This window comes from Nannospalax galili, unplaced genomic scaffold (assembly GCF_000622305.1).
Source record: "Nannospalax galili isolate Female #2095 unplaced genomic scaffold, S.galili_v1.0 scaffold33, whole genome shotgun sequence".
NCBI lineage: Eukaryota > Metazoa > Chordata > Mammalia > Rodentia > Spalacidae > Nannospalax > Nannospalax galili.
Window position 1 is genome coordinate 6,983,804 of NW_008335436.1, and position 12,852 is coordinate 6,996,655.

The following is a 12,852-nucleotide window of genomic DNA, read 5'->3' on the forward strand; positions in this document are numbered from 1 at the left end:
TAGCTTTTAGTTAATAAAAAGGAGTTAGAATAGCAGCAGCACACTGGTTGGCCATTTGTGCGTTCACATGTATGCCTATGTTTGTGTTTTGATTTCAAAAATCATAATGAAAACATACCACAGTTTTGAACTCAGTTTGGAGTTATTGTTTTATTTTTATAATTTTGATTTTAATTGAATTTTTGTGCATTTCATGAAATACATCCTAATCATATGTAGAACTCCTTCCCTATCTGTCCCCTATCATAGTCTCCCCGTTGGATTCCAGCTGTTCTGTCATATATGCTAAAAATCTATCAAGTCAAGTTTTTATCCCCAGATGTCCATCAGTGAGTTCATCCACTGGAGCATGATCAACCAAATCTAGGGTCACCCCCTTAAAGAAGATCAATTCCCCCTCACCCAGAAGTGATCAGTTGTCAATAATTCCTCAGCTAAGGTTGGGGCTTTTTACCAAATTTCCAAGTTCAATGGTGGGCCTTTGTGTAAGTTAAGTTTGCATGGGTCTTCTGCATCCTGTCACCATTGTGATTTCATATGAGCAAGTTCCCAGGCACCCAGATAACTCTGTTTCCTTGTGGTCATAAATACTTCTTTTTGAAACATTATTGAAAATGTCATGATATTTGCACGCTCTGTCAGCAGTAAGAACAAACTCCAATGTATTTACATTATTTCTTTGCCCTAGATATATGATGCCAATAACAAGAGATATGAGGTTCCAGTACCACTGAACATTCCAGACACTCCAACAAGTTCTTATGAAAACAGACTTTATGACGTTGAAATCAAGGAAAATCCTTTTGGCATCCAAGTTCGACGCAGAAGCAGTGGAAAGCTCATGTGAGTGATTAAATTGTTTGACATGAAGGATAACAATTTTAGTTTGAATTGTGTTAAATATTTTCATCAATTTTAACATTTTTAAGCAATTATGTAACCATGAGACCATCATAAAGAATGCAGATAAATTTTTATTTACACTATTCACGTGATTAACTTTTAAAAATATATTAAATTCAATCTTCTAGTAACGTAGATAACCATACCAAGATTCAGCTTTAGATACATGATGAGTGTTGGTAAAATAAGCAATTAGGAATGAGATGAAATAAATTTTTAAAACTGTTGCAAGTATTATGAGATCTGTAATCTTACACATATTGATGAATATAAACTAAGACAAAATCTATATTGGTAGAGTAAATGAATTTTCTTAAAATATCACTATGTTTATTTTAGCCAACTGCACCACAGTAAAATGCATTCCTATCTGTTTCCAGCTCACTGGGCCTTCTTCTAAAAACTCAGGATGCTTTCCCTTATTGGTAATAAGGATGAAAATACATAAGAAAACCCTGAGCATACTGACTTAATAATAACTTTATTGTAATAAACCTTAGTTCAAAAGGATGTAGAGTATAGTTATTTGTAAAAAGAACATTTGTGTGGGAAGGGGAGGCATTGCCCTTTATTAAGCTGCCCTCAGATAAGTCATGAAAAGCTTCGACTATGTCTCAAATTTTTTTGTGATACTTGTTTCTTCTTGCCATTCTCACGATTTTTTTCTCCTTTTTTTCCTCACAAGTAGCTCACGTAACAATTCATTCATTTTAAAAAGACACTTTTTCATAAATGCTATTAGAAATATAAGAAAGAAAACGAATCTATTAATTGGAGAGAAATATAATTGAAATATTCATTATGATTATAGTTCATTAGCATATTTATTTCTATAATTTATACAAGTTAAAAATAAAATTATGAGTATCCCCAAAAGAGAGAAAAATGACTGATATTTCTTTTTCATAGTAGAAGTCAAGGAATTATTATTCTTTGATCAATTTCACCTTTAAAGCCACACTTGTCAAACAAGAGCACCAAGCTCATGTCACTCATTTCGTTTTTCCCTCAGGGATACCTGAAACACATTTTATGTATAGTCATTTACACAGCCAAAAGAAATTTAAACGAATTAGAATAGCTATGTATTTTATTTGGTGCCTGGATACACTTAGGAATACATGTAAAATTATTTCTTTTTTTGATCATCAAAGGATTACTATTATGATATGTGATATTACTTTATATATACAGAAAAAATATTTGCTTTCAGGGAAAGAATTGTATTATTATTTTTGTGTGTGCTATTCTGTACCTATTTTACTGAAATAGCCTTGTTTCCTTTTGTTTTCAGTTGGGATTCTCGCCTGCCTGGGTTTGCATTCAATGACCAGTTCATTCAGATATCTTCCCGACTGCCATCCCAATATCTATATGGTTTTGGGGAAGCAGAACACACAGCATTCAAGCGAGATTTGAACTGGCACACTTGGGGCATGTTTTCGAGAGATCAGCCTCCTGGTGTAGGTATCAACTTGTGGTTACCTCATAAGGCAGCTAAGATGGTGGAGCAGAATCTAAGCCACATCTTGCAGGATGATAATTCAGAATTGTAATGCATAAATAATGTAAAGGGGGCTAGAGATTTGCAGAGCTGGTAAAATGATTTTCTAAGAAAGAAAAAAAAAGAAAAAACTCCAGAAATCACAGAAAAAGTAAAAATAATTGAGTGTATTAAAAAGGCATCTTGTTGATCTAATTTATTTTTTCTTTGAGTTACTTTTTCCTTCTTTTTTTTACATTTATCTATTTATTTAACTTGATTTTATTTTTAAAATTATTTTATGTTTTTATTTTTAACCCATTGAATCCAGTTAGTACTTCCCATGTACACATGACTCGGAGTCATCCACTGGGGAATGGCAATCCTGCCAGTACCTACAGACCTAAAGAAAGGTCTCTCTCCCTTCCCCAGCATCCCTAGCTGCCAAAGGATCCTCAGATACTCAGATTACTCCCTAATCTGTGCTGGAATTTCTTACTTACTTTGTATTTCACAGATATTTGATAGACAACCACAGCTCCTGTGAGTTCCAGCCTACAATAGCCCTGTCATATCCAGAGGGCGTCAGTTTACACATTCCTCCCCATCCTCCAGCTCTTTCATTCTACCTCCTCTCTCATAATGTTAGACAAGTTCTAGATAGGACAGGAGCTTGTTGATACAGATGCCCCACAGTCGATTATTCTTTTCACTATGTACAGTAATGCATCTCTGCATTAACCAGTATCCATTGCAATGAGAAACTTCTCTGACCAAGGCTGGTAACAACATAAATCTAAGGATATAAACATAAATATTTAGAAGGCAGTTTGACAACATGACCATTTAGATAAATAACATCAATAGGTTGTTCCCTAGGGCTTATAACTTGCCTAGGCATGGGTTCTGACCATGTAGGCAGTACTAGCCATGGATTCACTCGCATGAAGAAACCTTCACATCTAGCTTAAAAAACAGTGAGTTAACTCATGTATCTTCTTGCAACTATTTTACCAGTGCACATATCATGTCTGGCAAGTTAAAATTGCAGCATGCAGGGTCCAGCTGCGGAAAAGACTGACTGACACCTTTTCTCCCCAGCAGTCTACATAGCACCATCCAGTGCTGTGAAAGCTAACCAATTTCTTAACCTTTACAAATGCATAGAAAATCATACTAATTCATTATTCCTTGAAATAACTGCCAAAGTTTCTCGTATCAAACAGACACACACACACACACACACACACACACACACACACACACACATACACACACACACTTTTCAAATAATGATTTGATACTTTTCTTCTTATATAGCTCTATTTGTACATTTATGAGGTTAAACATCTTTTAAAACCTTCTTTTAAGTGCTTGGGCACATTCCTAGAGTTCTATATTGATACTAGAATAATAAATATTTTGTAATTCTTCCAAACATATCATGAATATGTACATTTAAAAATTTGTTCATTTTCGTTTTTCACATGTAACGACTACTTAAAAGAAACATTAACAAATGAAAAATAAGTTTAATATGGCACAAAGTTTTCATGGCAGTGTACTTAAGCAACCACTTCCTTATAATAAATGAAAGTGTTTGCATCAGTTTGAATGAATGCTATACCAAGATTAATTTCTTAATAACTATTCACATTAATATACTGATTATTTGATTAATTTGGTTACGGTTCTCAATTTATAAGGTTGTTTTCACTTGCCAATAAGTTATTGAAATTCAAGTTTGGAATAGTGAGTTAAACGTGGATTTATCAGCATGAAAGATTTAAGTTTTGTAAACATTATCTTCTTGGTAGTCAGATTACTTATATCACTATGATTACTTCCAGGACATTTTATTACAGGAAAGTGTTAATTGACAAATAAATGCAGCTAAACTGTGGAAAGAAACGTAACAAGCAATTACTCTAACATCAGGGCACTCAGTCTTAATGAATTTAAACAGCATTGATATAATTCATATGCTATTGTTACTAAATATGCATTGTGCTATTTTAATTTCAGTATAAGTTTAATTCCTACGGAGTTCATCCCTATTACATGGCTTTGGAAGATGAAGGCAATGCTCACGGAGTCTTGCTTCTGAACAGCAATGCAATGGGTAATGTTGAAGTTCTCAAATAAAATAGATGAATGTGAACCATTAACAAATACAGATCTCATATACAGATAAAAATGAAATCTTGTTTTGAATTTCCAGATGTTACATTCCAGCCAACTCCTGCTCTAACATACCGCACAATTGGCGGAATCTTGGATTTTTACATGTTTTTGGGCCCAACTCCAGAAGTTGCAACAATGCAGTATCATGAAGTATGATTCCATATTTAAATTAAAAACCCATGACATTTTTGTAGTTAATATAAATACTTCTCTTAACTCACGACATTTCTTAAAGGTGATTGGCTACCCAGTCATGCCACCTTACTGGGCCCTAGGATTCCAATTATGTCGTTATGGATACAGAAACACTTCAGAGATTGAGGAACTGTATAATGGCATGGTGGCTGCTCAGATCCCTTATGTAAGTACATCAGGGAATCACGGAGTCTGTACAAGCAGAATGAAATGGTTAAACATTGCTTTCTTTAGAATTATATTAAAAATTTGGAAATATGCCTAGGTTTTGAAAGAGCCCTATGAATTGGATGTGAGATTTTTAAATATCTTTACAAGTTGATAAGCCAGAAGTTACAATATCCCTCCTTTTCCAACTCTACTTTCAATACTATGATCCTGAATCAAAGCAAATCTCCATCCACTTATAATTAATAGAATTAACATTTAGACTATATAAACAACTGAAAAACTAAACATTTAAAGAACATGAAATCCAATTGATAGATGAGCAAAAGAAATGAACACAAAGTTCTGCAAAGGAGTAAATGCGTGAGTATCAACAGTCTTAAACGTCAGAGAAATGCAGTAAGACATTGAGGTTCCATTTGATAGATGCCAGAGAGGTTGGACAGCAACAGCAACTTTCATATATATACAGTTTGTGGGAATATAAATTAGTAGAACAACTATGGAAATCATCATTCCTCAAAGATCAAAAATGGAACTCTTATATGATCAAGATATATCACTTCTCGGTATACATCTGAATGAAGCAAAGTCAGCATATGATAAAGACACCTGCACACCCGTACTTATTTTGACACTTCACAATAGCCAACTTGGAATCTGTCTATATGTTCATCAATGAATAAATAAACAAAATGCAATATAAATATACAATAGCGCATACTTCAGCTACAAAGTAAGATAAGATCATATCTCCTTCAGGAAAATGTATGGCATTGAAGATCAATAGTTTTGTTAGGGGAAATAAGAATCAGAAGGATAATTATTGAACATTTACTTGAAAGTAAAAGGCAGGCTTTTTTGGAAAAGGAAGGAATTCAGAGGGAGATAAGTGTGGATAATGTGATGTTGAATATAACCAAAGTACATTGCATACATGTATTAAAATATCAAAATGAAAACCATTAACTATAATTATGATATGCTAATAGAAATTGGAAAAATTCTGTCAATTCTAATCTGACTGCAGTACAAAATAGGAAATTGAATACAGCTTTTCACACTGACTCCCATTTGTCTTTCCCACTACTGTGAAATATTCTTTTTAGTTTTTATTATTGGTTTTTTAAAACAGGTATTGCTTGTAGGTCAGGTTAGCTCCAGCTCTAAAGCACACTTATCAAATCACCACTACTCTCCTATGTTACAGGATGTTCAATACACAGACATTAATTATATGGAGAGGCAACTTGACTTCACAATTGGTGAAAATTTCCGTACTCTTCCTCAGTTTGTTGAAAAAATAAGAAAAGAAGGAATGAAATACATCATTATCCTGGTCAGTATTTATTTTGATTGGAGTCACATTGTTTCTTTTTATTCTTTTAAAATGCATGTAGAAAAAGTGTCTGAAAGGAAGGAAAATGTAATTTTGAATTATAATTCCAAGTTCTAATTTTTTCCCATTAACATTTCATTTTATATATTTAAGCTACCACCAGCTACCTTGAACTTAGGTATAACAATGATCATGCAAGTTCTTAAGACAGGGGTTAAATGCAAATTATTTTCTAGGTACCACCGGAGTTACAAACTGGCTTTGGTCTAGACGTATTACACAGTGATAGTAGATTTCCTGTCCCTATGAAATTTTCAGGTGTTCTTTTGAATTTCTTCTGATTTTTTCCTCATTTAAAATTTGCCTTCCTTTGGGTTAAAGAAAAAAAAACTCAGTGGAAGGAATGACTACTTTATCAATGTTATATAGGGAGAAAGCTAGATAATCAGAAATTTTATCAGACAAAAACAGTGAACACCAGATTGGCGTAGTGCACTATGGCCCAGATCTCCCGGACTCCAGCGATCCTCCTGCCTCAGCCTTCTGTGTAGTTGGGACTATAAGGACGTGCCACTGCGCTGGCAGACAGACAAAAACAAAACCAAAAAACCCTAAATAAACTTGCTTTGATTCAGAGCAGATTCTTAGGAGAATTTCTTAGAATTTTGTTATAGAGCCACTGTCTTTACAGTTTCTCCAAATGGGAACACATGTTATGATAATTCAATAGAAGTAAATAACAAGGCCCCACAAAGGTCATCAAGGGGCTGCAGATGCCTTGGATTCACACTTTGCTTATATTTTATTTTCATTTTAGGATCCAGCAATTTCAGGAAATGAGACAAAGCCTTATCCTGCCTATAGCAGAGGAATAGAGAAAGATGTGTTTGTCAAATGGCCTGGCACAGATGATATTTGTTGGGCAAAGGTACTCAATAAATATTTAAAAATAAGATAATTCTGAAAATCCCAGTTCTTTCAATCACGGAACATGTTAAATCATATTCAGAGGCAAAAGCAATGAAAAATGTGATGATTTAATAACTAAAATCTAACATGTACTCTGTTGAAATTTAGATTTCTAGACATAAGAAATTATTATGATTTATAAAGTCAAATGCTACTTGTTTTACAATTATATTTCATTGTTATTATTTTTCATATATATTATGTTTTATAATAAAGTTTTCAATAGTGGATCTGTTGATTATGATACTATATTTGAAAGAGGCTTGAGTGTGCTTTTCTTAAAAATATCTTACTGACAAAATGACTAAAGGTCTTTTTATATTTTTTGAGAGTTACACTTATATTGCTAAGGTGAACAAGAAATATCATTCACTAAATGATATTAAGATCTGAGTGTAGTATAATAATATATTGATTTAGTTTTCTTATAAACTATTCTAGAAAAATTCAATAACAGCATTTAAAATAGAATAAAATCTACTCAATCGTATGATGAGACACACAACTGAATAATAATTGAGGGGTTCTTTTTTATCAAAATTAGGGTATTAATGATAAAGTGGCAAAATTAAAGCACAGTCTGTAATTACATTGCATCAATGATACTTCTTTAGATTTAATAATCACACTGGGGTCTAGAATATGTTAACATTTGGGGAACATGGAAGAAAGGAATTCTAGATGCAAATTGTTTCAAATGCTATGAATTTAAAATCATTACAAAATGAAATAAGAAAGGTCTGGCTAAAAGTATTATTGATCCAGGGATCTTAAAGCTAGATTATGTATCTATTAATATATCACCATTTACATTACAATCAAACCATACTGAACTCATTTCGAAGTGTTATATGATTTCATTTATTCTTTCCACAGGTTTGGCCAGATTTACCTAATGTAACAATAGATGAAACCATTACAGAAGATGAAGCTGTTAATGTAAGTTTTACATTGCTTGACTTTATAACTGCAAGAAATTCAGAATTTGGAATTAAATATATTAACGTATAATCGAATACTTTCACTTAAAATATAGGAAATTTAATTTTAAACATTTTCTATTAGATTATATTTAATCACATTTACTTAATTTTTCCCAAACAAAAATAATTGGTTTTGGTTTTTTTGAGACTGGGTCTCTCTGTAGCCCCAGCTGTCCTGGATGGAACTCATAGACCAGTCTGGCCTTGGTCTCACGGAAATCCACTTGCTTCTGCATCTCTAGTGCTGAGATTAGAGATATGTGCTTCACTCTAAACAAAAAAATTTATAAATAACTTGATGAACATGTCTTGTGTTATTTTCCTGAGATAATGATTTTTAAGAGTTTCCTCATCTTGTTAACACTTAATATGAGGTCTCGTCAATGAATTTTATATGTACTATGATGTCTGATATCTCATATCAGTGGAAGGATGAATTGTCTTTCCTTCTGTGACTACCTTATTTTACTCAGCATATTTTTGAGGTTCATTCTTGAAAATGAAATGAATAAATGATGATTTGTGTGAGCAATGATTTGAAAAGGAAGGACTGTGGTTCTCATCTCAGAGGAAATAGATTTTAAGTCACAAGTGTCATAAAAGACAAAGTGTTTTTTTCAGTAATGATAAGAGGTTAATCTATCTGGGGGTATAAGTATTATAAACATATGTGTATGTGGGTGTAACTATTATAAAAATGTATGTGTTCAATATTAGAGTCCCTAAATACATGCAACAATAACAGAACTAAAAGACAAGCTAGATAGTATTGCAGTCAGAGTTCAAGTCCTTCAGTTCCCTCATTCCAATAACGACTGCCCAGCCAGAGAGAAGATGATCAAGAAGCAACAGACTTGAACAATACATAAAATGGACATATCAAACATGTATGGGACATTATTCCAAGGCATCACAATACACATTTTTTCCTTAAATGTACATGTGTTCCACACTGTCCAAAATTTGTAGGTGGGAAGAATGAAGCTATAAAGTAGGAAAACATGAAAGAAAAAATATGGACCCCATGAAGAAAGAAACAAAATTAATAGCTGAAAATAATTTTGTCAGACTGTAATTGTTAGCGCATATAAGTTCATGTAAGTTTAAAAATTTAAGGGAGGGGTTGGGGATTTAGCTCAGTGGTAGAGTGCTTACTTAACATGCGCAAAGCATTGGGTTCAGTCCTCAGCTCTGGGGAAAAAAAAAAAAAAAGACCCAAGAATTCTTTAGGAAAAGTTTACACTTACCCAAACTATTTTAAAGTAGAATCAAAGGACTAAAGATCTGAACTATGTTGTTGCCAAAAAGTGTCAGTTTCATCTCAGTATGCATAGCAGCAGTAAGCCTGCAGAGGAAGGCTTAACTTTCATGTCAACGATGACAATTAGCTTCCATTTATGAACAGTGACTCGTGGAATTTCTCAGAATCTTGTTCTGCAACAGGTATAAATAGTGTTGATCATATGTAACAGGTAAAATTTCTGGATACAAGCAATACTTTATAGTATTAAAGAGACCAAAAACTCATCTAAAAAAATAGAGGGTCTGGAAAGATAGCTCAGTGGTTAAGAGCACTGGCTGCACTTGCAGAGGACCCGAATTCAATTTCCAGCACCCACATGGCAACTAACAGCTGTCTGTAGCTCCAGTTTCAGCGGATTCAATGCCCTCTTCTCACCTCCGCAGGCATTGCAAGATTCAGGGGTGCATATATATGCAGGCAATACGCTCATACACTAAAAATAATAAAGTACTAAAAAAGAAATAGAATACATAAGCAAATGTATGATGTATGGAAAACATCAAGTAGAATTTAAGAAACCATATGTGGTGTTTTCTTCTTTCTTATTTTCAATGTGATATGGAGGAAATCATAGCACAGAAAGTAGATCGAATATAACGCCACTAAGCTCTCAGTATTTCTGAGTAAAAGGCAGTGTTGGGCAAACATGATAACATTCAGTTTTAGCTTTTCAAATGTTCATGATATTTTTTCCTCAATGTATTTTTATTGATTTTAATGAATTTTATACAATATATCCCAATTATATTCAGGGGCCCTCCCCCATCTAAACCCCCCCAATCCCTCCACCTGATTTCACGCCTTCTTGTCATACATGTTAAGCCCTATTAAGTTTGTTCATCCAGATGTTCCTCAGTGCAAGTTCATCCACTGGAGTCTTGTCAGCGTATCTGTAGTCACTCCCTTAAAGATCAACCCTCCTCACCCAGCAGTAATCACCTGCCAGTAGTTCTCTGGCTATGATTGGAGCCTGCTGCCCATTTCCCCAGCTCTTTGCTGGCTTTTTGTCTGATTGAATTTGTGTGTGTTAACACCATTGCTGTAAGTTCATGTGAATAAGTTCCCAAAGACAGGAAAGACTGTTTTCTTATGTTTATGCACCAACCCTAGCTCTTGAAATCTTTCTATCTCCTCTTCTGCAATGGTCTATTAGACACAGGTGGGTGAGGTTTAATATAGGAGACCTATCCAGGAACACACACTCTGCAGTCTTTTATTCTCTATTCTTTGGGCAGTTGTGGCCTGTATTGAGCACTCTCTGTTGCATGAGCCAGTGGCGAGAGTTAAGAAATGCATTAGTATTCTCTCTACCGCCTGTTCTGCTATGTTCCATGAGATATAGAACAGTTCCATGAGGTATAGAGAGTCCACTGTAGATGTGTCACTTAGGACTGGGTATCTCAGGGACACTTTTTCTCTGTGTCTGACAAGTTATGTAACTCTGTAATAGTTTCCATCTGTTGCAAAAAGAAGCTTCTTGGATAAGTGGTGAATAGTACACTTGTCTGTAAATATGAGGATCCATATTTAGCATACAGTACTAAATTACATTTGTCTAGGGATATGACAGGTATTTTAAAAACCTCTGTATTCCCTAATTTTTCAATGCCTGTATATATCATTCTTGTGTCTTCTCCATGAAGAATCGGGCCATTACTGCCAGGCATCAGAATGTTCCATGACAGCACTGACACTGTGTACAGTTCATGAAGATTTTCTAATAGATGAAGTGACATGTTAATCGCTGGCACACATTGATTTTGACCTAGGTCATAATATATAGTTAGAGAATGGAAAAAAACCCCACTACATTGAGAAGGGTCTATATGAAGAAAGGAAATGCTGATTGGCATGTTGGGAGAATGTATTGGCTGTTTGAAATTAGAAATGTAGATAAACACATTTATGCTATTTTAATTTTTAAACAAATTGTGTTTATTAATTTATGGCTCTGATTTTTTTTATACTGGACCTCACTATGTATCACAGGCTGTCCTCAAACTCACCATCCTCTAGCCTTTAGTACTCATGGTGCTGGGGTAATAGTGAGTACTTCCTTGAACAGATACACATTTTAGTTACAGAAACTGGCTACACTACAGGTATTATCTTCTTCTACCCTAGTTCACAAGATTAACTCAAATATATTTATATAATTAATGCTGGGATCAGTTTGCTATCATTATCACTCAGGCATGACTTGTGAATCGGACAACAAACTTGTTTCATATATCAATGTTCTTGTCAGTGAACTTTTATAGATGAATATGAGTCTCAATTCTGTTCTCATAGGCTTCCAGAGCACATGTGGCTTTTCCAGATTTCTTCAAGAATTCTACAGCAGAGTGGTGGGCAAGGGAAATTATAGATTTCTACAATGACCAGATGAAGTTTGATGGCTTGTGGATTGTACGTAAGCTTTGAACAATTTATCTTTAAGATTATTCTGTAATGATTTTTGCAAAATTCTTGCTCTACTCTATTAATGCTTATTTGGCATTCTTTGTGAAGGCTTTGTGAAGGCCTTTCACAGTGAACATTCTTATGCAAAGGAGAGTTAAATATATTTCATTAACAGTTAAATATATATGTATGAATGCTAATTCCTGGGTATTTTTAATTTGACCAAGCAACCAAAGTAGCCAGTTTTTATAATTATAAATAAAAATGTGTAAACCACTTATTTTATTTTTATTCAATGTAGGAATAAATTACATTCAAATGATACTTTCTTAAAATGTAATGCTGTCTTTCAGTGAAATTCTTATCTTAGGTAAATTTTGTTAAGGTTTTGAACTGTTTAGTTCTGAGAGAATATAAATGAATTTACTCCTCTATGAGTAAATCTTTCACATACACAGTTTTCCTGGCTTTGTAGAGTGACAATGCTTATTTTGGTGGTTTTGCACAAGAATACATTTATTTTTTCAGGTTGTTAACTAAAGAAATATTTATATATGTGTAAACCTGGAAGATACAAAATTGCATAATGCATATTATAAAATTAATAGGAAGATAGATTTATTTGGCACTCAAATTTATGTATGATACAAAATTCATCTAAGTATATCCCTGATAATAATACCTTGATCAGAGAGGACAATTTGTTCTCAGGTGGAACATATCATTTCATGGTAGCTGCTTAGATCCCTGTGCATCTTTACATGATTAATGAGACTCTGGCCCATGTGCTCAAGGAGTTCCTTGAAGTTTTTCTCCATTTTAAAACTACATCCTGTATTTTAAAATATGAAACACTTGATTCAAGGTAGAGCAAGAGGGGAAATAGGTGGTAAGACACACCATTATAAATTCTATCCTGGAA

The 12,852-nt window shown here is 33.7% G+C and overlaps 1 protein-coding gene across 1 annotated transcript in view; it reads left to right on the top strand.

Annotated features, from left to right (window-relative positions):
- Positions 1–12,852, top strand: part of Si (sucrase-isomaltase) — an 82,836-nt gene that overhangs the window by 51,358 nt on the left and 18,626 nt on the right. Inside the window, exons 26-34 of the mRNA XM_008830144.1 lie at positions 689–843; positions 2,198–2,366; positions 4,412–4,508; positions 4,608–4,720; positions 4,806–4,931; positions 6,144–6,272; positions 7,090–7,200; positions 8,118–8,180; positions 11,820–11,936. Of these exons, the coding sequence (XP_008828366.1) occupies positions 689–843; positions 2,198–2,366; positions 4,412–4,508; positions 4,608–4,720; positions 4,806–4,931; positions 6,144–6,272; positions 7,090–7,200; positions 8,118–8,180; positions 11,820–11,936 (1,080 nt within the window). The remainder of the gene's footprint in view (positions 1–688; positions 844–2,197; positions 2,367–4,411; positions 4,509–4,607; positions 4,721–4,805; positions 4,932–6,143; positions 6,273–7,089; positions 7,201–8,117; positions 8,181–11,819; positions 11,937–12,852) is intronic.